Genomic DNA, 26604 nt, shown 5'->3' with positions numbered 1-26604 from the left:
CGTTATACAGGAGATGTAGCGCAGGTAATGTCATTGACCGCAGCGGACACCGTCTACGGAAAATGTACACTGGATGTCACAGGAGATGTAGCGCAGATAAGATTGCTGTCTGCAGTGGCGCTAAAAATATATATTGCTGCCAGATACAACAATAGTCCTTAAAAGGACTTTTGGGTCTCACAATTGTACGCAATTTAGCGCAGGTTGCGCTAATAATATATATTGCTGCCAGACACGACAATAGTCCTTAAAAGGACTTTTGGGTCTCTAACAACAACCCTGCCTAACAAAAAAATATAATTCAATTCCCTACACTATCTGTCCCTTCTACAGCACAGCTCTCCCTGACTAAGACTAGCCGAACCAAGTGTCATCGGGGGCTATATGACACCCGATGACATGTTCCGGCTAGCCAATCACTGTAATGCCAGTAACCAACATTGCTACGGCATGACAGTGAATAGCAGTACTTACGTGCACATTTATTGGCTGCGTATCAACCAACAAACGTGCGGGGAGGAGACTCGAGCATCGCACTTGAGCACACACGGTATTCGGCCGAACACTGTGATGTGCCGAGCATCGTGATGCTCTAGCCCAGTGATAGGCAAACTGCGGCTCTCCAGCTGTTGCAAAACTACAACTCCCACCATGCCCTGCTGTAGGCTGAAAGCTGTAGGCAGTCTTTGCATGCTGGGAGTTGTAGCCCAAGCATGCTCGATCAACACTAATAGACAACTGTCTTAGCACATCGATTTCTGTTGTAACCACTAAAGCTGTTCCTTCCTTTATTTCTGATTTTGCTGATGTATTCTCTGAAAGTGGAGGCCAGGAGTTACCCCCACATCGAGAGTATGATTCCCGGAGTTCGGTTGTATAATCTTTCTGAACCCAAAAGAGTAGCTGTGCGAGATTATATCACCAATAGCTTGGCTAAAGGTCATATTAGACCATCTAAATCACCAGTGGCTGCAGGGTTCTTCTTTGTAAAAAATGACGGAACCCTTAGGCCATGTTTGGACATCCATGATCCCTATCAGCTTCCTTTGATCCCAGATTTGTTCAATCAGATTGTTGGTGCCAAGGTGTTCTCTGAATTGGATTTGACAGGGGCATATAATCTGGTAAGGGTCAAGGAGGGGGACAAATGGAAGACGGCCTTTAATACCCCTGAAGGTCATATTGAGAATTTGGTAATGCCTTTTGGGTTGACCAATGCTCCTGCTGTTTTTCATTAATTACATATTTCATCATCTGGTAGGCAGGTTTGTGGTGGTGTAGCTGGATGATATTTTAATTTTATCCCCCGACATGGAGAAGGATCAGGATAAAGTGAGACAGATCCTAAGGGAGAATAGGTTGTATGCTAAGATGGAGAAGTGTGTATTTCCTGTTCCGGAAGTGCAATTCCTGGGTTACCTACTCTCATGTTTGGATTTTCATATGGATCCGGAAAAAGTCTGTGCTCATGCGATTTTGGGGGTTCACCAACTCCTAAATTAAATACAGGGTGGGCCATTTATATGGATACACCTTAATTAAGTAGGAATGGTTGGTGATATTAACTTCCTGTTTGTGGCACATTAGTATATGTGAGGGGGGAAACTTTTCAAGATGGGTGGTGACCATGGTGGCCATTTTGAAGTCGGCCATTTTAAATCCAACTTTAGTTTTTTCAATAGGAAGAGGGTCATGTGACACATCAAACTTATTGGGAATTTCACAAGAAAAACTATGGTGTGCTTGGTTTTAACTTAACTGTATTCTTTCATGAGTTATTTAAAAGTTTCTGACCACTTATAAAATGTGTTCAATGTGCTGCCCATTGTGTTGGATTGTCAATGCAACCTTCTTCTCCCACTCTTCACACACTGATAGCAACACCGCAGGAGAAATGCTAGCATAGACTTCCAGTATCTGTAGTTTTAGGTGCTGCACATCTTGTATCTTCACAGCATATGCTGGAAGTCTGTGCTAGCATTTCTCCTGTGGTGTTGCTATCAGTGTGTGAAGAGTGGGAGAAGAGGGTTGCATTGACAATCCAACACAATGGGCAGCACATTGAACACATTTTATAAGTGGTCAGAAATGTGTAAATAACTCATGAAAGAATAAAGTTACGTTAAAACCAAGCACATCATTGTTTTTCTTGTGAAATTCCCAATAAGTTTGATGTGTCACATGACCCTCTTCCTATTGAAGAAACAAAAGTTGGATTCAAAATGTCCAACTTCAAAATGGCCGCTATGGTCACCACCCATCTTGAAAAGTTTCCCCCCTCACATATACTAATGTGCCACAAACAGGAAGTTAATATCACCAACCATTCCCATTTTATTATGGTGTATCCATATAAATGGCCCACCCTGTATATCTTGAATTACTCAACTGTTGTTAAACCATTACCAGATATGACTAAGAAAAGAGCGGATTTCTCAGTCTGGTCTGATGAGCCATTACACGTCTTTTCAGCTGTGAAGGAGCTTCTGTGGAAGTTGATGCATCCGAGGTGGTAGGGGTAGGAGCAGTCTTGTTGCAGTGTCCTTCACCTAGTAAATGGCGCCCATGTGCTTTCTTCTCTAAGAAACTCTCGGCTGCTGAAATAAATTATGATGTAGGCAATAGAGAATTGCTGACCATTAAGTTTTGAGGATTGGCGTCATTGGTTGGAAGGAGTAGTTTATCCCATTACGGTAATTACCGATCACAAAAATCTGTCTTACCTGGAGTTGGCTAAATGTCTAAACCCAAGGCAGGCCAGATTGTCATTGTTTTTTTACCAGATTTAATTTCATTTTCACCCATAGCCCTGGGATTAAGAACTTCAAGGATGCCTCGTCGCATAGCTTTCCTGAGGGAGGGGGGTGTGATTCAGAAGAGCCCCTGGTCCTATCTTGTCTGAAGGGGTAATAAAATCCTCTCTTTATCTCGACCTTGAGGCAGAGGTTTTGGAGGCCCAGGGAGATGCACCAGGTTCTTGTCCTCCGTGAAAGTTGTTTGTTCCTTCTGAATTACGGCACAAGATGTCCGAGGAACATCACTGTACAGTTCTTACTGGACACCCTGGGAGCAGATGGATGGTCGATCTCATTTCTCTTATATTCTGGTGGAGGGCTATGTGTCAGCCTGTAGTACTTGTGTATGTGCTAAGGTGACTAGGGATGAGCGAACTCGAACTGTATAGTTCGGGTTCGTACCGAATTTTGGGGTGTCCGTGACACGGACCCGAACCCGGACATTTTCGTAAAAGTCCGGGTTCGGGTTCGGTGTTCGTCGCTTTCTTCGCGCTTTTGTGACGCTTTCTTGGCGCTTTTTGAAAGGCTGCAAAGCAGCCAATCAACAAGCGTCATACTACTTGCCCCAAGAGGCCATCACAGCCATGCCTACTATTGGCATGGCTGTGATTGGCCAGAGCACCATGTGACCCAGCCTCTATTTAAGCTGGAGTCACATAGCGCCGCCCGTCACTCTGCTCTGATTAGCGTAGGGAGAGGTTGCGGCTGCGACAGTAGGGCGAGATTAGGCAGATTAACTCCTCCAAAGGACTTGATTAACTGATCGATCTGCAGCTGTGGATCATTGAGCTGCTGATCCTCAATTGCTCACTGTTTTTAGGCTGCACAGACCGTTTGTCAGTCACATTTTTCTGGGGTGATCGGCGGCCATTTTGTGTCTTGTGGTGCGCCAGCACAAGCTGCGACCAAGTGCAATTAACCCTCAATGGTGTGGTTGTTTTTTGGCTAAAGCCTACATCAGGGTGAAGCTGTCACACCAAGTGCATTTAACCAGCAATAGTCTGTTCATTTTTTGGCCATATACAAAATCAGGGGCAAGCTGCGCCTGTCACCAAGTGCATTTAACCCTCAATGGTGTGGTTGTTTTTTGGCTAAAGCCTACATCAGGGTGAAGCTGTCACACCAAGTGCATTTAACCAGCAATAGTCTGTTCATTTTTTGGCCATATACTAAATCAGGGGCAAGCTGCGCCTGTCACCAAGTGCACTTAACCCTCAATGGTGTGGTTGTTTTTTGGCTAAAGCCTACATCAGGGTGAAGCTGTCACACCAAGTGCATTTAACCAGCAATAGTCTGTTCATTTTTTGGCCATATACAAAATCAGGGGCAAGCTGCGCCTGTCACCAAGTGCATTTAACCCTCAATGGTGTGGTTGTTTTTTGGCTAAAGCCTACATCAGGGTGAAGCTGTCACACCAAGTGCATTTAACCAGCAATAGTCTGTTTATTTTTTGGCCATATCCCAGTCTAATTCTGTCACTAAATCCATACCGGTCACCCAGCGCCTAAATACTAGGCCTCAAATTTATATCCAGCTAAATCTGTCCCTAGTGCTGTAGCTGGGCGAGTTATTTAGTGTCCGTTCAAGCACATTTCTTGTTCTGGGTTGAAATACAATTCCCAATTTAGCAATTTCATAATTTAGTGGTTTCTGCTATATCAGAGCTATTTGAAATCTATCCCTAAAAGGGTATATAATATTCAAGGTGCACATTGGGTCATTCAGAATAACTTCACACACACCCGCTACTGTGTATTTCCAAGTCTAATTCTGGCACTAAACCCATACCTGTCACCCAGCGCCTAAATACTAGGCCTCAAATTTATATCCCGCTAAATCTGTCCCTAGTGCTGTAGCTGGGCGAGTTATTTAGTGTCCGTTCAAGCACATTTCTTGTTCTGGGTTGAAATACAATTCCCAATTTAGCAATTTCATAATTTAGTGGTTTCTGCTATATCAGAGCTATTTGAAATCTATCCCTAAAAGGGTATATAATATTCAAGGTGCACATTGGGTCATTCAGAATAACTTCACACACACCCGCTACTGTGTATTTCCAAGTCTAATTCTGTCACTAAACCCATACCTGTCACCCAGCGCCTAAATACTAGGCCTCAAATTTATATCCCGCTAAATCTGTCCCTAGTGCTGTAGCTGGGCGAGTTATTTAGTGTCCGTTCAAGCACATTTCTTGTTCTGGGTTGAAATACAATTCCCAATTTAGCAATTTCATAATTTAGTGGTTTCTGCTATATCAGAGCTATTTGAAATCTATCCCTAAAAGGGTATATAATATTCAAGGTGCACATTGGGTCATTCAGAATAACTTCACACACACCCGCTACTGTGTATTTCCAAGTCTAATTCTGTCACTAAACCCATACCTGTCACCCAGCGCCTAAATACTAGGCCTCAAATTTATATCCCGCTAAATCTGTCCCTAGTGCTGTAGCTGGGCGAGTTATTTAGTGTCCGTTCAAGCACATTTCTTGTTCTGGGTTGAAATACAATTCCCAATTTAGCAATTTCATAATTTAGTGGTTTCTGCTATATCAGAGCTATTTGAAATCTATCCCTAAAAGGGTATATAATATTCAAGGTGCACATTGGGTCATTCAGAATAACTTCACACACACCCGCTACTGTGTATTTCCAAGTCTAATTCTGTCACTAAACCCATACCTGTCACCCAGCGCCTAAATACTAGGCCTCAAATTTATATCCCGCTAAATCTGTCCCTAGTGCTGTAGCTGGGCGAGTTATTTAGTGTCCGTTCAAGCACATTTCTTGTTCTGGGTTGAAATACAATTCCCAATTTAGCAATTTCATAATTTAGTGGTTTCTGCTATATCAGAGCTATTTGAAATCTATCCCTAAAAGGGTATATAATATTCAAGGTGCACATTGGGTCATTCAGAATAACTTCACACACACCCGCTACTGTGTATTTCCAAGTCTAATTCTGGCACTAAACCCATACCTGTCACCCAGCGCCTAAATACTAGGCCTCAAATTTATATCCCGCTAAATCTGTCCCTAGTGCTGTAGCTGGGCGAGTTATTTAGTGTCCGTTCAAGCACATTTCTTGTTCTGGGTTGAAATACAATTCCCAATTTAGCAATTTCATAATTTAGTGGTTTCTGCTATATCAGAGCTATTTGAAATCTATCCCTAAAAGGGTATATAATATTCAAGGTGCACATAGGGTCATTCAGAATAACTTCACACACCCGCTACTGTGCATTTCCAAATCTAATTCTGTCACTAAACCCATACCTGTCACCCAGCGCCTAAATACTAGGCCTCAAATTTATATCCCGCTAAATCTCTCGTTACCGCTGTCCTGTTGTGGCTGGGAAAGTTATTTAGTGTCCGTCAAAGCACATTTTTTGTTCTGGGTTGAAATACAATTCCCAATTTAGCAATTTCATAATTTAGTCGTTTCTGCTATATCAGAGCTATTTGAAATCTATCCCTAAAAGGGTAGATCATATTGAAGGTGCACATAGGGTCATTCAGAATAACTTCACACACACGCTTCTGTGCATTTCCAAGTCTAATTCTGTCACTAAATCCATACCGGTCACCCAGCGCCTAAATACTAGGCCTCAAATTTATATCCCGCTGAATTTGAATACAATACATTGGGCCAAATAATATATTTGTTGTTGTGGTGAACCATAACAATGAGAAAAACATCTAGTAAGGGACGCGGACGTGGACATGGTCGTGGTGGTGTTAGTGGACCCTCTGGTGCTGGGAGAGGACGTGGCCGTTCTGCCACATCCACACGTCCTAGTGTACCAACTACCTCAGGTCCCAGTAGCCGCCAGAATTTACAGCGATATATGGTGGGGCCCAATGCCGTTCTAAGGATGGTAAGGCCTGAGCAGGTACATGCATTAGTCAATTGGGTGGCCGACAGTGGATCCAGCACGTTCACATTATCTCCCACCCAGTCTTCTGCAGAAAGCGCACAGATGGCGCCTGAAAACCAACCCCATCAGTCTGTCACATCACCCCCATGCATACCAGGGAAACTGTCTCAGCCTCAAGTTATGCAGCAGTCTCTTATGCTGTTTGAAGACTCCGCTGGCAGGGTTTCCCAAGGGCATCCACCTAGCCCTTCCCCAGCGGTGAAAGACATAGAATGCACTGACGCACAACCACTTATGTTTCCTGATGATGAGGACATGGGAATACCACCTCAGCATGTCTCTGATGATGACGAAACACAGGTGCCAACTGCTGCGTCTTTCTGCAGTGTGCAGACTGAACAGGAGGTCAGGGATCAAGACTGGGTGGAAGACGATGCAGGGGACGATGAGGTCCTAGACCCCACATGGAATGAAGGTCGTGCCACTGACTTTCACAGTTCGGAGGAAGAGGCAGTGGTGAGACCGAGCCAACAGCGTAGCAAAAGAGGGAGCAGTGGGCAAAAGCAGAACACCCGCCGCCAAGAGACTCCGCCTGCTACTGACCGCCGCCATCTGGGACCGAGCACCCCAAAGGCAGCTTCAAGGAGTTCCCTGGCATGGCACTTCTTCAAACAATGTGCTGACGACAAGACCCGAGTGGTTTGCACGCTGTGCCATCAGAGCCTGAAGCGAGGCATTAACGTTCTGAACCTGAGCACAACCTGCATGACCAGGCACCTGCATGCAAAGCATGAACTGCAGTGGAGTAAACACCTTAAAACCAAGGAAGTCACTCAGGCTCCCCCTGCTACCTCTTCTGCTGCTGCCGCCTCGGCCTATTCTGCTGCTGCCGCCTCGGCCTCTTCCTCCGCCTCTGGAGGAACGTTGGCACCTGCCGCCCAGCAAACAGGGGATGTACCACCAACACCACCACCACCACCTCCGTCACCAAGCGTCTCAACCATGTCACACGCCAGCGTTCAGCTCTCCATCTCACAAACATTTGATAGAAAGCGTAAATTCCCACCTAGCCACCCTCGATCCCTGGCCCTGAATGCCAGCATTTCTAAACTACTGGCCTATGAAATGCTGTCATTTAGGCTGGTGGACACAGACAGCTTCAAACAGCTCATGTCGCTTGCTGTCCCACAGTATGTTGTTCCCAGCCGGCACTACTTCTCCAAGAGAGCCGTGCCTTCCCTGCACAACCAAGTATCCGATAAAATCAAGTGTGCACTGCGCAACGCCATCTGTGGCAAGGTCCACCTAACCACAGATACGTGGACCAGTAAGCACGGCCAGGGACGCTATATCTCCCTAACTGCACACTGGGTAAATGTAGTGGCAGCTGGGCCCCAGGCGGAGAGCTGTTTGGCGCACGTCCTTCCGCCGCCAAGGATCGCAGGGCAACATTCTTTGCCTCCTGTTGCCACCTCCTCCTTCTCGGCTTCCTCCTCCTCTTCTTCCACCTGCTCATCCAGTCAGCCACACACCTTCACCACCAACTTCAGCACAGCCCGGGGTAAACGTCAGCAGGCCATTCTGAAACTCATATGTTTGGGGGACAGGCCCCACACCGCACAGGAGTTGTGGCGGGGTATAGAACAACAGACCGACGAGTGGTTGCTGCCGGTGAGCCTCAAGCCCGGCCTGGTGGTGTGTGATAATGGGCGAAATCTCGTTGCAGCTCTGGGACTAGCCAATTTGACGCACATCCCTTGCTTGGCGCATGTGCTGAATTTGGTGGTGCAGAAGTTCATTCACAACTACCCCGACATGTCAGAGCTGCTGCATAAAGTGCGGGCCGTCTGTTCGCGCTTCCGGCGTTCACATCCTGCTGCTGCTCGCCTGTCTGCGCTACAGCGTAACTTCGGCCTTCCCGCTCACCGCCTCATATGCGACGTGCCCACCAGGTGGAACTCCACCTTGCACATGCTGGACAGACTGTGCGAGCAGCAGCAGGCCATAGTGGAGTTTCAGCTGCAGCACGCACGGGTCAGTCGCACTACAGAACAGCACCACTTCACCACCAATGACTGGGCCTCCATGCGAGACCTGTGTGCCCTGTTGCGCTGTTTCGAGTACTCCACCAACATGGCCAGTGGCGATGACACCGTTATCAGCGTTACAATACCACTTCTATGTCTCCTTGAGAAAACACTTAGGGCGATGATGGAAGAGGAGGTGGCCCAGGAGGAGGAGGAGGAGGAGGAAGAGGGGTCATTTTTAGCACTTTCAGGCCAGTCTCTTCGAAGTGACTCAGAGGGAGGTTTTTGGCAACAGCAGAGGCCAGGTACAAATGTGGCCAGCCAGGGCCCACTACTGGAGGACGAGGAGGACGAGGATGAGGAGGAGGTGGAGGAGGATGAGGATGAAGCATGGTCACAGCGGGGTGGCACCCAACGCAGCTCGGGTCCATCACTGGTGCGTGGCTGGGGGGAAAGGCAGGACGATGACGATACGCCTCCCACAGAGGACAGCTTGTCCCTTACCCCTGGGCAGCCTGGCACACATGAGCGACTACATGCTGCAGTGCCTGCGCAACGACAGCAGAGTTGCCCACATTTTAACCTGTGCGGACTACTGGGTTGCCACCCTGCTGGATCCACGCTACAAAGACAATGTGCCCACCTTACTTCCTGCACTGGAGCGTGATAGGAAGATGCGCGAGTACAAGCGCACGTTGGTAGACGCGCTACTGAGAGCATTCCCAAATGTCACAGGGGAACAAGTGGAAGCCCAAGGCCAAGGCAGAGGAGGAGCAAGAGGTCGCCAAGGCAGCTGTGTCACGGCCAGCTCCTCTGAGGGCAGGGTTAGCATGGCAGAGATGTGGAAAACTTTTGTCAACACGCCACAGCTAACTGCACCACCACCTGATACGCAACGTGTTAGCAGGAGGCAACATTTCACTAACATGGTGGAACAGTACGTGTGCACACCCCTCCACGTACTGACTGATGGTTCGGCCCCATTCAACTTCTGGGTCTCTAAATTGTCCACGTGGCCAGAGCTAGCCTTTTATGCCTTGGAGGTGCTGGCCTGCCCGGCAGCCAGCGTTTTGTCTGAACGTGTATTCAGCACGGCAGGGGGCGTCATTACAGACAAACGCAGCCGCCTGTCTACAGCCAATGTGGACAAGCTGACGTTCATAAAAATGAACCAGGCATGGATCCCACAGGACCTGTCCGTCCCTTGTCCAGATTAGACATTAACTACCTCCCCATAACCATATATTATTGGACTCCAGGGCACTTCCTCATTCAATCCTATTTTTATTTTCATTTTACCATTATATTGCGATGCTACCCAAAGTTGAATGAACCTCTCCTCTGCCTGTGTGCTAGGCCTAAATATATGCCAATGGACTGTTGCAGTGGTGGCTGACATGAAGCCTGATTCTCTGCTATGACATGCAGACTAATTCTCTGCTGACATGAAGCCAGATTGTCTGTTACGGGACCTCTCTCCTCTGCCTGGGTGCTGGGCCTAAATTTATGACAATGGACTGTTGCAGTGGTGGCTGACGTGAAGCCTGATTCTCTGCTATGACATGCAGACTGATTCTCTGCTGTCATGAAGCCAGATTGTCTGTTACGGGACCTCTCTGCTCTGCCTGTGTGCTAGGCCTAAATATATGCCAATGGACTGTTGCAGTGGTGGGTGACGTGAAGCCTGATTCTCTGCTATGATATGAAGACTGATTCTCTGCTGACATGAAGCCAGATTGTCTGTTACGGGACCTTTCTCCTCTGCCTGGGTTCTGGGCCTAAATTTATGAAAATTGACTCTTACAGTGGTGGGTGACGTGAAGCCTGATTCTCTGCTATGATATGAAGACTGATTCTCTGCTGACATGAAGCCAGATTCTCTGTTACGGGACCTCTCTCCTCTGCCTGGGTGCTGGGCCTAAATTTATGACAATGGACTGTTGCAGTGGTGGCTGACGTGAAGCCTGATTCTCTGCTATGACATGCAGACTGATTCTCTGCTGACATGAAGCCAGATCCTCTGTTACGGGACCTCTCTCCTCTGCCTGTGTGTGTGCTGGGCCTAAATATATGCCAATGGACTGTTGCAGTGGTGGCTGACGTGAAGCCTCATTCTCTGCTATGACATGCAGACTAATTCTCTGCTGACATGAAGACAGATTCTCTGTTACGGGACCTCCCTCCTCTGCCTGGGTGCTGGGCCTAAATATATGCCAATGGACTGTTGCAGTGGTGGCTGACGTGAAGCCTCATTCTCTGCTATGACATGCAGACTGATTCTCTGCTGACATGAAGCCAGATCGTCTGTTACGGGACCTCTCTGCTCTGCCTGTGTGCTAGGCCTAAATATATGCCAATGGACTGTTGCAGTGGTGGGTGACGTGAAGCCTCATTCTCTGCTATGACATGCAGACTGATTCTCTGCTGTCATGAAGCCAGATTGTCTGTTACGGGACCTCTCTGCTCTGCCTGTGTGCTAGGCCTAAATATATGCCAATGGACTGTTGCAGTGGTGGGTGACGTGAAGCCTCATTCTCTGCTATGACATGCAGACTGATTCTCTGCTGACATGAAGCCAGATTGTCTGTTACGGGACCTCTCTCCTCTGCCTGTGTGCTAGGCCTAAATATATGCCAATGGACTGTTGCAGTGGTGGCTGACGTGAAGCCTGATTCTCTGCTATGACATGCAGACTAATTCTCTGCTGACATGAAGCCAGATTGTCTGTTACGGGACCTCTCTCCTCTGCCTGGGTGCTGGGCCTAAATTTATGACAATGGACTGTTGCCGGGGGCGGCGGGATGACGTGAGCGCATCACGTCTCGCTCTCCCCTCTGTGCTGGCTTCCTCCCTGCAAGCGCTAATGCCCTGACGCGGAACAGCTGATACCGGCGTCCTCCTCCCAAGCTCCGACGCCCTGCTCCGAACAGCTGATGCTGGTGCCCTCCGATGCGCTGAGCTCCGATGCGTTGAACCGGCCAGCTGATGAGGAGAGCAGAGCTGTGTGCCCGGCTTGATCCTCGTACAGCTAACGTCTCCGCATGATAAGTTAAGTAGAGGACGTAGATGCCGGCTGTGGCTGTCTTGCTCCCTGGTCTCCGCTAGACTTGCTTGCCCTGCGCTGCTGTATCCGCCTCACCTGTTGGATTTTGATCCTTATCTGCTTGTCCTTGTGGTTGCCCGTCTGGTTCCTTTTTGTGGCCCCTGTCTGCTGTCGCTGCCTCGCTGCTCTGCTTGACGTTGGACTGCTGGACTGCTTGTCCCTCTGGATTTTTGCCTTGCTGGGCTTTTCCTGCCTCTTGTCTGCTGGCGTGTTGGTGTGCCTGCTGCTGGACTCCTTGACCCTCTGCTGTTCGCCTGCTATCGGTCTTTTTGCCACTCGGACGGATACACTATATCTAAACCACGGCTTGGACTTGCTGCCACGGCCACGGCGGATACTGGGACGACAACGTCGGTCACGTGAGGATTGAACTTTGATTTTGTACTTATTGTACTGTTAATATGAGGTGGATATAGCTTTTGCCAAAACTGCTCCCTGCTTGTGGTTAAGGAAAAGAAAGGGAAAAGAAAAAAAAAAAAAGAAAGAAGAGGGAGGAAAAAAAATAAATAAAAAATAAATAAATAAAAAGAACTAAAGGAAAGAAAGAGAAAAAGAGAGGGGGGAAAGAAAAGAAAGGAAAAAAAAAGGGAAGAGAACGAGAAAAAAAAAGTAAAAAAAATAAATAATATATACACAATATAAGGTGTTGGAAATGGCCCCAAAACGACGTTCAATTGACTCCTCCACTACTAAGCTGGGGGCTAAGACTCCAGAGAATAAAATCGATAAATTTTTAAAATCGCCCTTCCTAGCTGAAAAAATTCCAGCCAAAATTAAACCTCCAGCCAAGATGAAAAAACTGGCGAATACTCGTCAAACTGCTGATCTCTCTGAGGATGGATCAGAGGACGCTGACCAGGAGGAAGGCGAGGAAGGCTCCTCTACACAAATACCAACGGGATACGACCCATGGGTCTTGGACAAAATCCTTTGCGCTGTGGAAAATAATGGCACTCTGGTGCAGGGAATGTCCACGCAATTGGGGTCAGTGCAGAGCGATATTTCCTTAATAAGAGAAGATCTAGGAAAGATGAGGGAGCGAGTTCTTAGCGTGGAAAAAACTATTGATTCCCTGCAAACAGGCATGGGCATGCTAAAATCCAAAATGACAACCCTGGCATCAGAAAATCAAGCACTACAAAATAAGCTAGAGGACCTAGAAAACAGGTCAAGACGCAATAATGTGCGCATAATCGGTTTTTCGGAAGGAGCTCAGGGCCGACAACTAGAGGAAGAAATTAAAGATGTGGTCATGCACAGCTTTGGGAGTGAGAACTTTTCCCCTATGTTCCAAATAGAAAGAGCACACCGAATACCAGGAGGGAAGCCCATACCAGGGAGACCGCCGCGTGCAATTTTAATCAAACTTCTACTGTCTGCTGATAGAGACATGATTTTGAAAAGAGCAAGAGAATGTGCACCCATTGAATATCAGGGTACTAAACTGCTCTTTTTCCCTGATTTTGCGCGGCAGACCCAGGAGAAAAGAAGAAACTTTATAGAGATAAAGAAACGATTGGCGGCCAAGGAGATCAAATACTCTCTACAGTATCCAGCGAAATTGAGAGTAATCCACAACGAGACTTCACTTTATTTTGAGACACCACAGCAGGCGCTAAACTGGCTGGAGCAAATGGGCATCTGAAATTTTGTATTAGCAGGAATGAAGGGGGGGAGGGGAGGGAGGGGCGCCCAATGATGTTAAATATTTGCTATAGTATCCAGCGATCCAAGAATGATCCATAAGGGAACTGCTTAATCCTTTTTAGATAGAAATAGAGGAAAGAAGAAAAGGGGAAAGGAAAAAAAAAAAACAAAAAAAAAAAAACAAAGCAGAACAAGCGTCAGAGCAGCTGGAGAAAACGGATACTATTATGGAAGGGAGGGGCCAGGGCAAGGGAGAACGGCCGTGGGTTTAGAGGTTCGCTGACCAGATCGGGCGGATCAATGGAGAGGGGAGCGGGATGGGCGGGTGGGAACCCACCTTGCAGGTTCGGGGAGGGTTTGCCTTTTTTTTTTTTTTTTTTTTTTTTTTTTTCTTCTCTTATGCACAGTGAAGGATGTCTACTCGGATTGTAACCTGGAACATCAGAGGGCTCGGTGAAAGGGTAAAAAGGCAAGCCATTATGGATGCACTTAAACGATATCTTCCAGCAATTATTTGCATGGTAGAAACCCATCTTACCAAAGAAACCGTGTCCCGCTTGACAACGGGATGGCACTTGCAGTCTTATCACTCCACTTTTAGTGGCGCCTCTAGGGGTGTGTCAGTTCTGATCCATAACTCTGTGGACTTTATCCTTATTAAATCCTATATAGATGACCAGGGTAGATTTATTTTCTTGCATGGTAAGTTGTACGGCCATAGCTATATTCTCGCTTTTTTTTATATACCTCCGCCCTTTTCAATGTACCCATTGGTCCAGCTAACACACTTTTTTGAAGGGAGATCTGAATGCCGGCTAGTTTTGATGGGGGACTTTAATGCAGTAATGGACCCCAAGAAAGACAGATTCACACTAGATGCAGAATGTGGGAGGAATCTATCTGCCTCCCCGCTGCCACAATTCTGCCGGGAAGTTGGACTGGTGGATATATGGGAACATCTTGGCGGAGGCAAGCGAGTATACTCTTGTGTCAGCAGGGGTGGCAGAGCTATGTCTAGAATTGATTTAGCATTTACCAATGAGAATAATCTCTGTAATATCCGCAGGATACGATATGGGGTAAGAACAATCTCGGATCACTCACCGGTATTGATTGAGGTTTGTGCTGGGAAGAACAAGGACAACAGGGGGCTAGGATTTAAGCTGAACCCATATTGGTTTTCTATTATGGATAATTTAAAGTCCACTAAATCATTGATATCCTTTTTTTGGGAAGTGAATCGCCCCTCTGCTAACATTAACATAGTATGGGATGCCCTGAAAGCATATCTGAGGGGGGTCTTTATAAGCGAGATCGCTGCAACAAAGAGAACATTTAAAAAAAAAGAGGAGGAATTGACCAGGGCTGTAGCAGGCGCAAGCGAGCGTTTTATCGCCCAACCCACTGAGTATAATAGGGAGGAGATGCAGAAGGCCAGCTGCTCCTTGGATAAATACATAACAGAGAAAGCAACTCATAGAGTATTTTTCAAGGGTTTAAAATATTTTTCGGAGTCTGGACGCCCCGGCAGGTTGCTGGCTAGGATAATTTCACAACAAGGCAAGAAAAATCAGTCTATTGTTTCGATCCGTAATACAGCAGGGGAAACTATAACAGATCCTGAAGGAATCAGGGACACCTTCCTACAATATTTCACCCAGATATATAGCCCCTCTCCTGGCTTGCCGCCTGACCTAGCGACGCGGTTTCTTGAGAGGATCTCACTTCCTGTATTAAATGAAGCCCAAGTAGAATATCTGGAAGAGGAGTTATCCCTTTTGGAACTTCAAGAGGCTTTGGGATCCATCACAGGGAACTCGTCGCCGGGGATGGATGGCCTTCCATATGAGGTTTACCGCAAGCATAGCGACGTGATTCTCCCTCAGCTATTAGAGGTCCTTTCTCAGGCAACACAGGGAGGAAATCTACCATGCACTATGATGGAGGCTCTGATTGTCTTAATTCCCAAAAAGGATAAGGATCCGCTAGAAATGAGCGCCTATAGACCGATCTCGTTATTAAACACAGATGCTAAGCTACTATCTAAAGTTTTAGCTAGGAGGCTTTCACAGGTTATATCAACTATTATTCACCCAGACCAAAATGGCTTCATGCCAAAAAGGGGCACTCACCACAATCTGCACAGGTTATTTATTAACATTCAGTCTCCGGGGTGTGGGGCCCGCTCCATCCTGTCGCTGGATGCCACCAAGGCCTTCGACAGGGTGGAGTGGACTTTTCTCTGGGCGGTAATGAAAAAAATGGGCTTTGGCCCTAGATTTATGGCGATGGTTCAGCTATTATATAGCTCCCCAACTGCTAGGATCAGGATTAATGATACGGTCACAGAGAGCTTTTTCCTAGGAAGAGGCACCCGTCAAGGCTGTCCTCTTTCACCTCTTCTTTTCAATATCTATATTGAACCTTTAGCAGCCAGCATAAGACAGGATTTGCAGGTGGCTGGCTTCGGTTTAATGGGGAAGCATGACCGCGTATCTCTCTACGCAGATGACATCTTGATTTTCCTTCAGCAAACAGAAACTAGTCTCCCTCGTATAATGGATTTGGTTGGCTTTTTCTCCGCCCCGTCTGGCCTAGAGATCAATTGGGAGAAGACTGCTCTCCTTCCTATAGACGAGCTGCGAGGTAACTGGGATGATCAGCTAACTGTCTCTGAATCAATAAAGTACCTGGGGATTCTAGTTTCTGCTAAACCTCTGGAATATTTACAACTTAACTTGATTCCCCTGCTGACAAAGCTGAGGGCTAAATCCAAGATATGGCAAAAAATTCTGCATACGAAAGCTGATAGAATTTCTTTAATCAAAATGGTAGTACTGCCCCAGGTTCTTTATGTCCTGCGTAACTCGCCTGTATGGATCGCAGACAAGTACTTTAGATTAATTGAGCGGATGCTTAATGATCTATTGTGGGGGAGGAAGCGCGTCAGATTGAAGGCGCTCTACTTCTCTATGCCCTATAGTCAGGGAGGCCTTAACCTCCCTTACTTTAGGGGTTACTTCATGGCCTCTCAGCTCTGCCTTTTTAGTGATTGGGAGAATAGCCATTTCTGCAATAAGGTGGTGAAAGACTCAGGCTTTACGGATTTCTTTACTGTATTGGAGTCCGACTATCTATTAAATTCACAGACCGGGTATACACTTTTTTGCAGAATGGCTACAAAGACCTGGCGGGTCATCAGGAGCTGGTGTGGAGTTGAGGCATCGCTTATTTGCACCCCACTGTGGCATAACCTAAAGCTTGTGAATATAAGGGACCTGAAGTGCTGCCAGTACTGGAGGACGAAGAAAGTTCAGTATTTACATCAGGTGGTTAGTGGTGGACAAATTCTGTCCTCAAGGGAAATAGGGGAGAGGGCAGATATGGGTGAGGTGGCTTGGTATGCATATTTCCAATTGAGGTTTGCACTCTCCAGCACTTTGAATAGTCACCTTCTTTTTATAGATTCTCCTGAATTTTTACACAATCTTATTATTAAGAAAACTGCTACAAAAATTAAAATGTCATATTGTTATAGACACTTAATGAAACACTTTTTTATGGGTCTTCTTTCTCCAGGACAGAAGTCCTGGTCTTTGCTACTTTCGGAGGTGGGTCCCCCAGATTGGGAAACTATAGGGGAAAACTTAAAATATGTTTCACACAACTTCAATCACACTGTTGTACAATTTAACATTCTGCACAAAATATATGTGACACCTATGTGGTTATATAGAAGAGGATTTAGGACCTCCTCCGATTGCCCACGCTGTGGCGACTCCGGGGCAGATCATTTACATCTGTTCTGGGATTGCCCGATGGTGGGTGGTTATTGGAGATCAGTCCAGACCACTTTGGCCTGCAAACTGAATATGCTTGTTCCTTTGTCCCCCAGGATATGGGTCCTGGGAGACCTATCGGAGGTTAACTATCAGCCCATAAATCGTCAATTATTGATTAAGGTTATGTTCCTGGCCAGGCTTATTGTTGCTAGACTGTGGCTTAGCTCCTCCATCCCAGATTGTGGTAACTGGATGGCTATGGTTGAGAAGGTGAAGAACTACGAGAAGATCTTGTACAAACAGAGAGGAGCCTACTTAAAATGGAGTGGTCTGTGGGGAGAGTGGGTTACGGCTTAATTCATTAATTTTTTTTTTTTCCCTGCAAGGTTGGGAGGGAGGGGGGTGGTTGGGGCGGGTTGGGGATGATTTCAACATTTAAGATATTATAAATGTCATGTCGATATGTATTTTTGTATCATAAATAAAATATGGAGATTGAAAAAAAACAATGGACTGTTGCAGTGGTGGCTGACGTGAAGCCTGATTCTCTGCTATGACATGCAGACTGATTCTCTGCTGACATGAAGCCAGATCCTCTGTTACGGGACCTCTCTCCTCTGCCTGTGTGTGTGCTGGGCCTAAATATATGCCAATGGACTGTTGCAGTGGTGGCTGACGTGAAGCCTCATTCTCTGCTATGACATGCAGACTGATTCTCTGCTGACATGAAGCCAGATTCTCTGTTACGGGACCTCTCTCCTCTGCCTGTGTGTGTGCTGGGCCTAAATATATGCCAATGGACTGTTGCAGTGGTGGCTGACGTGAAGCCTCATTCTCTGCTATGACATGCAGACTAATTCTCTGCTGACATGAAGACAGATTCTCTGTTACGGGACCTCTCTCCTCTGCCTGTGTGTGTGCTGGGCCTAAATATATGCCAATGGACTGTTGCAGTGGTGGCTGACGTGAAGCCTCATTCTCTGCTATGACATGCAGACTAATTCTCTGCTGACATGAAGACAGATTCTCTGTTACGGGACCTCTCTCCTCTGCCTGGGTGCCGGGGCCTAAATATCTGAGAATGGACTGTTCCAGTGGTGGGTGACGGGAAGCCAGATTCTCTGCTATGGAACCTCTCTCCAATTGATTTTGGTTAATTTTTATTTATTTAATTTTTATTTTAATTCATTTCCCTATCCACATTTGTTTGCAGGGGATTTACCTACATGTTGCTGCCTTTTGCAGCCCTCTAGCTCTTTCCTGGGCTGTTTTACAGCCTTTTTAGTGCCGAAAAGTTCGGGTCCCCATTGACTTCAATGGGGTTCGGGTTCGGGACGAAGTTCGGATCGGGTTCGGATCCCGAACCCGAACATTTCCGGGATGTTCGGCCGAACTTCTCGAACCCGAACATCCAGGTGTTCGCTCAACTCTAAAGGTGACACATACTTAGCCTTTAGGATCCCTACTTTCGTTGTCCATCCCGCCCAGAACTTGGACTCATTTGTCCATGGACTTTATCACAGACTTGCTGAATTCCTCAGGTAAAACTGTGATTCTAGTGGTTGTTGATCGCTTCAGTAAGATGTCGCACTTTATAGCATTACTAGGGCTACCTAATGCTAAAACTCTTGCACAAGTGTTTGTTGACAACATCGTGAAGCTAAATGGTATTCCCTCTGATGTGGTGTCTGATAGGGGGAATCAGTTTGTTTCCAGATTCTGGAAGAAGTTTTGCACTCGCTTGGGGTACAATTGTCCTTCTCTTTGGCCTTTCACCCTCAGTTAAACGGACAGACTGAGCGCACTAACCAGAATCTGGAGACTTAACTGAGATGTTTTGTCTCAGAGAATCAGGAGGAGTGGTCTTTTTTTTTGTCTTTGGCTGAGTTCGCCATAAATAACCGTAGGCAGGAGTCCACTGATAAGTCGCTGTTTATTGGGGCATATAGGTTCCATCCGCAGTTTGGCACATTTTCTGGTACTGAGACTTCTGGTATACCTGAAGAGGAAAGATTTTCCTTTTTTTTGTCATCTATTTGGCGGAAATCAAAATAATCAGAAAAATATCGGCAAGAAGTATAAACGAATGGCTGACAAGAGACCTATGAGTGGTCTGGACCTGAGAGTGGATGATTCTGTGTGGCTGTCCACAAGAAACATTAAGTTGAAAGTTCCTTCGTGGAAGTTGGGCCCAAGGTTCATTGGTCCATATAAGATCTCTGCCATTATTAACCCGGTAGCCTTTCGTCTTGACCTTCCGCAGGCTTTAAAGATTCATGTTTTCCACAAATCATTACTGAAGAGATATGTCAAACCTGCTGAAACGTCCTCCCTGCCACCCCCTTCTGTCATGGTGAACGGTAATCTTGAATTTCAGATTGCCAGGATAGTGGACTCCCGAATTCTCCGTAGATCCCTCCAGTATCTCGTTCACTGGAAGGGTTACGGTCCAGAGAAGAATACGTGGGTTCCAGCGGCCGACGTTAATGCCAGTCGCTTTGTAAAAGCCTTTCACAGGGCTAATCCGGATAAGGTTGGTCCTGGGTGTCCGGAGGTCACCCATAGAAGGGGAGGGTACTGTCACGGTGTCTTCTGTGACAGAGGTTAGAAGATCGGGGAGACTGACTGCACGTGAGGTTAACTGACAGCCCCTTGATTCTCAGTGTTGTGCTTTGATAATGACCACACCTCTTGTTAAGTGCAGCCCGTGGTCATTACTGCATTCCCTACTTAGTCTGGTCTCACACTTCTTACCATGCGGTTGATATTCTCTGCTTGGATTTGTAAGAGTTGGTGTGTGGGCCTTACCTCTGTTCCTGCTCATCCATTTTCTATAAGAAAAGTTGTACTGCTTCTTGTATTTTGTTGTTCCCCTGTGCTTGTTGTTACTAGGCCTAATGGAGACACTGGTTCATTCACCTGGGAAGGAACCAGTAGTGTGTCCCTCCCCTGTATTTGAGACATTGGCATCAGATTTGTGGCATGAGGCGGGTGGCAGCATCAGAATTGTAGCTGAGGCAGGTAGCCAGAAGAAACCGATCTCTTTTGTCAAAGTGTTGGTGTGGCACCATGGATGATCTAGTCCGATGCATCAGGTATTGGTGGAAATCCTGGCTGATCTATGCCTGATTAATCTTTAAAAAGGTCAGTCTCTCCATATTTTGGGTGGACAGGCGAGTTATTCTTTGGGTAACTATGGCCCCCGCCGCATTAAACACCCACTCTGATGCCACACTACTGACCAGGCAGGACAGCTTTTCCAAGGCAAACTCTGCCAGTTGCCATCACAAATCCAGTTTGGCTGACCAGTAGTCCAGCGGATATTCAATGTGGAGTGGCAGGGTGCTGTCCAAGTATGCCACCACCTGCTGGTTCAGGTCCTACTCCAGTTCTAGCTGCTGCTGCTGAGTAGTTTTTTACTATGTGGGTTGAGAAAGCTGCTCATCAGCGACATTAGACTCAGGCTGCTGCTGATGGAGCTGGAACTGCTCCGGCCACCCCACCCCTCCCCAGCAGCCATGGCAGTTGAACGTGAGCACAGACCTGCGAGAGGATGGACGATGGCGCAGATAGGCAGCGACCAACTGACTACATAGGATGTCTCTATAGTAGTTCAGTTTGTCCTTCCTCTCAGTGGGTGTAAAAAAGGCCCCCCATTTTGGACAGGTAGCGAGGGTCAAACAAGGTAGAGAGCCAGAAGTCACCCCTCTGCTGAATGGTGACAATTCGGCTGTCACTATGCAAGCAAGTGAGCATGCATCAGGTCATTTGTGCAAGTGACTCGGAGGGACTCCCTGTCTCCATATCCACTGCATACTGCCACGGTGTCTGGGTCCTCTGCCTCCTCTTCTTCATTGCCCTGTCGCTCATCTAGTTGCTCCTGCTCCTTCTCCTGTCACCTGTGTATAAAAACCACTCATTTTGCTACACATTGCTTGTGCTTCAATGACCTCCTTCTCCTCCATACCCAGTTCAGACCCCACAGGGCTCATGTGGCCATCAGATCTAGGCGCCACGTCTCCAGTACCCTGACCAGCCAGATTTACTAGCATCTGTTCCAGGACATGAATCAGTAGAATGACATAGTTCATCTTGTAGTCCTGGCGACTGACAAATAACGTTGCCTCCTCAAAGGGCCTGAGAAAATGCAGGTGTCACGCATGAGCTGCCACTGGCTGACATCGAAGTTGGATCATCAAGAAATAGTTTATGGTCTTTTTCTGTTCATATAGTCAGTCCAACATTTGGAGGTTGGAATTCCAACAGGTGGAAATGTCGCATATCAGCCTATGTTGGGGGAGGACATTCTTCCGCTGCAGCTCAAGGAGAGTGTGCTTTGCGGTGTATGAGTGACTGAAAAGTATGCAAAGTTTCCTGGCCATTTTTAGGATGTTTGCAGATGGGTGGAAGACTTCAGGAACCGCTTGACAACCAGATTGAACAAATTTGAGTTGTCGTGGAGAAAGCCAGGATTCAATTTATTGATGAAGACAACGGAAAAGTTCCTCCCCTGTGTGACTCAGTTCGTCCAGGCAAATGAGGTGCATAACAGCGTGACACTGCTGCGCCCTACATATGTGGTATACTGGACGGGCACTGTGAATTGTCACTGCAGTGGAGGCTGAGGACACGGTGGAGGATGAGGAGGCAGAGGCGGACTTTGTAGCAGGACCAACGGCATGAGAACGTGGAGGCGGAAGTGGCATCACCTGGCCAAGTTGCTGGTGTGGCTGTGCAGGAACCACATTCACCCAGTGGGCCGTAAATGACATGTATTGTCCCAGACCATTAGTACAGCCTCACATGTCGGCGCTGCCATGAACTTTGGCAGACACCGACAGGCTCAAAGACTGACCCACCTTCTGTTCTACATGTGTGTGCAGGGATGGTACTGCCTTTTTGGCAAAGAAATGACTGCTTGGGACTCTCCACCTCGGCTCGGCACAAGCCATAAGTTCTCTGAAAGGTGCAGAGTCCACCACTTGGAAAGATAGGGACTGCAGCACCAGCAGGAGCACATTCAGCTTCTGCGCCGTTGGATGAGTGCACGCATACTGTTGTCTCTTGGCAATCGCTTCAGTGATCGATTACTGATGGAATGAGTGATGAGGAGTAGGAGGAGGAGGAGGAGCAGGAGCATCAGAAACCAGCAGATTATGGGAATGACGACAGTTCCCTTCGGCTGAGGTGATGGAGCCTTGATTGCCTGAAACCGTGTGCGTGCCACTGGGTAATGCAGAGGTTGCTGCAGCAGGCTGGTCCACCACATCAGAGCCACAGTTATCCCAGGCCACTGTATGACAATGCTGCATATGTTGACGCAGGGCCATAGTGCCAACATTGGCACCCTAGCCACGCTTTACCTTCTGCCCACAGATTCTACATATGGCCACGTTCACCTCCTCTGGCAGCTTAAGAAAAACCTGCCACACTGCCGAGTAGTTGATTTTACTACCAACTCTATGGACTAACTGACTGCTACCGCAGCTGCCTCTGTGAACCCGTGCACCACTACTTTCCGGGCAGTCAGGGTCCTGCGAAGCAGGTGGTCGACCAGGGCACATTTGGCTTCCGACCTCCCACTGCTGCCACCCTGCTGACTCCCAGCCTCGCTTAGTGACTTGCTGGCTCCGCTGCTGCCTCACAGGAAATCTGCCACCCTCTTCTCCCGATGATGATGAAGCCTCTTCGGCACTTGGCTCCCAAGTGCGATCAGCTACATCATTATCATCGAGTACTGTCTGAACGTCTCTGATGACCTCCTCAACCGTCTCTGGGTCAAGAGCCGGACCGCTCGCAACACCAGCTCCCATGCTACTCTTATCATACATAATTTCTTGCTCGCCTAGTGGAGGAAGCGGCGAATGTCTCCTCCACATGCCAGTAGCTGCTGACTGTCTTCTAGTAGCTTGTCCTCACTGTATAGTGGAGCTGAGCTCACAGCATACAATACTTCTCTGGCTGAGGGAACAGAAAAGGACAAAGGCAGTTTGAGGACAGGTGAGGGCACAGGGCCTGCTCCCGGGCCATGCCAACTAAGGGTTGTGTCTGACGAACCCACCAACTCTTGGCTGGGGGTGTCTGATGTCACTTGCGACAAAGTCAAAGATCAAGTCAACCATTCAAGAACCGCTGAGTTGCTGGTCAAGACACAACTGCTTTCTGACACTGGCCTCTCGAAGTGACCCCTAGTGCCACAGCCCCTTACTCTGCTGCGACCTCTGCCTGCACCAGAAACATTTAGGCCTCTTCCACTCCTCTGTGCAGGGCCTGGCACTTCTCTGCCTGACATACTGTTAGATGAAATAAATAAATAAAAAGGAAATTAAAACACCCCAAAAAAGACTGTTATTTTCTTACTTCACCACACAACGGCTAATAAGCCATTTTTTCACACTAATACACACAAAAAAGGGCTTTAGAACATATAACTGCACCGCTGAACGGCAAATATATTTTTCTTTTGCCACCAATACAGGCAACAAAAGGCTTTAGAACATATAACTGCACTGCTGAACGGCAAATATATTTTTCTTTTGGCACTAATACACGCCACAATAGGCTTTAGAACATATAACTGCATGGCTGAATGGCTAATACTGTGTATTTTTCTTATGCCACTATTACATGACAAAAAGGGGTTTAGAACATATAACTGCATGGCTAAATGGCAAATATATTTTTATTTTTCCACTTATACACGCCACAAAAGGCTTTAGAACATATAAATGCACCGGTGAACAGAAAAAAATATTTTTTTTTTGCCACTATTACACGACAAAAAGGGCTTTAGAACAGCCACTAATACACGCCACAAAAGGTTTTAGAACATATAACTGCACCACGGAAACGGCAAATATATTTTTATTTTTCCACTATTACATTACAAAAAGGGCTTTAGAACATATAACTGCACCGCTGAACGGCAAACATTAATTTTCTTTTGCCACTAATACACGCCACAAAAGGGCTTTAGAACATATAACTGCACCACTGAACGGCAAATATATTTTTCTTTTGCCACCAATACAGGCCACAAAAGGCTTTAGAACATATAACTGCACTGCTGAACGGCAAATATATTTTTCTTTTACCACTAATACATGCCACAAGAGGCTTTAGAACATATAACTGCACCGGTGAACAGAAAATATATTTTTATTTTGCCACTATTACACGACAAAAAGGTCTTTAGAACAGCCACTAATACACGCCAGAAAAGGTTCTAGAACATATAACTGCACCACGGAAACGGCAAATATATTTTTATTTTTCCACTATTACATTACAAAAAGGGCTTTAGAACATATAACTGCACCTCTTTAGGAAAAATGTGATTCGTTACCACAAAGCGTGAGGAAATTTGGATTAGTTGTGAATCAAATTTTTCATGAAATTCGGATCGAATTCCATTTCGTGAGCTTCGATTCGCTCATCTCTAGTCATGTATGTAGAAAAAGTGGTTAAAAAGGTGTTTTATGTAAAAATATATTTCTTTGTGGACAGTTTTTTTTGTTTTGTTTTAAGTTAAGTGACTACCACCGTATTTTACAACTTTATTTTATATGTATATTAACATGGTAGTGTTACTCTCTGCTCTAAAAAAGTAGCATTAAAGAAACAAGTGCACCTTTGATTTTTGTTTTGCTCAAATGTCTTTTAGGTGAAAAAGGAAAGACTGGCCAAGCATTTGATGGAGAACCTGGTTTATTGGGTCCTCGTGGGCATAGAGGGAAACCTGGACATATAGGTTATACAGGAGTAAGTGGACCACCAGGACCATGTTCAGCTTCTGTTTGTGAGGAAACTGGACCAACAAGAAATCTTACTTAAGAGTTAAGACTCCTAAACATAAGTGATCCAAAGTGGCTCAGACCTCAAGAGCGGACCTCAAGAAGTGGCTACAAAAACTTATAGATTACTTAATTTCTTGTGGGAACGATTAAAAAATGAGATTCTACACATTTTTGTAAATATGCTTTATTCATACGTTTTGAAAGGCTAAGAATTGAAATGTGAAAACACAAAGATCATTACTTGATTTATCATTCAGTTTAGTTATTTATTTTAGGAAAAAAATGTTTATTTTCATCAATAGTACTGACTATATTGACTGTTTCTCTGTCCGAAAACATGTTAAATGTGGCGTTCAATGTCAGCACGTGGACTCTAATACAGGAAGCTTCCTTCATTCTCAGGAGCTACAGTTACTATGTATGTTATGTAAAGTACACATATGTGGTATGATCTCACAATTCACAGACAAGTGGGAAGATTATAATTTGCTAGAAAATGTTTTGATTGAAGTAATTACATAAAATAATAAACAGAAATAAGACATAACTTTGCATTTTTTGTATTTGATAACTTTGCCCTAGCTAAAACTAGAAAAATAAGAATATTGTTTTAGTACCTTGGTAAAGACCCACCACCTGTATCGCAAAAAATAAGGAAAAAAATAACTGGCGTATAAAAGAATATATATACATATATATATATATATTCATCTTTAGCATAATATGCCAATCCAAAGGATGAAATTTTGCTGTGGATATTCAGGCTTCTGAAGGTTTTGGTCTCGAAAGGGTTAATGCAACTATGTCCAGAATTTTCCCAAATTTTCAAAGACAATCCCAGCAAAATCAGCTTGCTGTGGCTTGAAAAGGGTTTATTTAAACCTCAGCAAGAAATGAGTTTCCAGGATGGCTTGGGCTAAATTGTTGGTAAGTATGGTATTTTGGAATTCAGATGAGAATTTGGAAAGAAGGCTGCTGGGTCATTACTCACGGAGTACAATAGTAAGTGTATTTATCAACAGAATTTCTGCACAGATTTCCATGCTAATCTCTGAGTTTCTGCACCAAATCCATACCAAAGTCTGCATATGTTTCTTACTACTTACTGTACTTTCTTGTTACCTACATGGCATTGCAAAGGGTGAAATCTGCACAAAAAATACACACAAACAATTGACATACTGTGGATTTCTAAATCTGCACGACAAGTAAAATTCTGCATGGAAAAAGCAAAGTATACATGAGATTGTCTTATCATAGACAATGGTGGCATATCTCTAGGATATGCCCCTATTGTCTTATAGGTGCGGATCCCACCAAGAATGGAGCCCCGCATCCCGCAAGGTGGTGGCTGGAGGACTCCGGTCCAGCCACCACCAAGCCGGCTCACCATAGAAGTGAATGGGAGCGTACCACGCATGCGCGGCCCCTGCTCCCATTCATTTCTGTGTGGCCGACGAAAATTGCCCAACCAAGCCTTGCCTATTTTCGCCGGCCCCATAGAAAATGAATGGAGGGCGCCTGCGCAGCGTGTCCTCCTTCACTTGCAGGGTGGGACCCGCACCTATAAGACAAT

At 46.1% G+C, this 26604-nt stretch overlaps 1 protein-coding gene across 1 annotated transcript in view; it reads left to right on the top strand.

Moving 5' to 3' along the window:
- Window positions 1–25486, top strand: part of LOC122935348 (collagen alpha-1(IX) chain-like) — an 84019-nt gene extending 58533 nt beyond the window's left edge. The window contains exon 26 of the mRNA XM_044291114.1: window positions 24896–25486. Coding sequence (XP_044147049.1) covers window positions 24896–25065 — 170 coding nt within the window. The 3' untranslated portion in view covers window positions 25066–25486. The remainder of the gene's footprint in view (window positions 1–24895) is intronic.
- The last annotated feature ends 1118 nt before the right edge of the window (window positions 25487–26604 follow it).

The sequence above is a fragment of the Bufo gargarizans genome, chromosome 4 (genome assembly GCF_014858855.1).
Source record: "Bufo gargarizans isolate SCDJY-AF-19 chromosome 4, ASM1485885v1, whole genome shotgun sequence".
In the NCBI taxonomy this organism is placed as follows: domain Eukaryota; kingdom Metazoa; phylum Chordata; class Amphibia; order Anura; family Bufonidae; genus Bufo; species Bufo gargarizans.
Note: the sequence above shows the minus strand (reverse complement) of the source record. Positions and strands in the feature narration are given on the sequence as shown.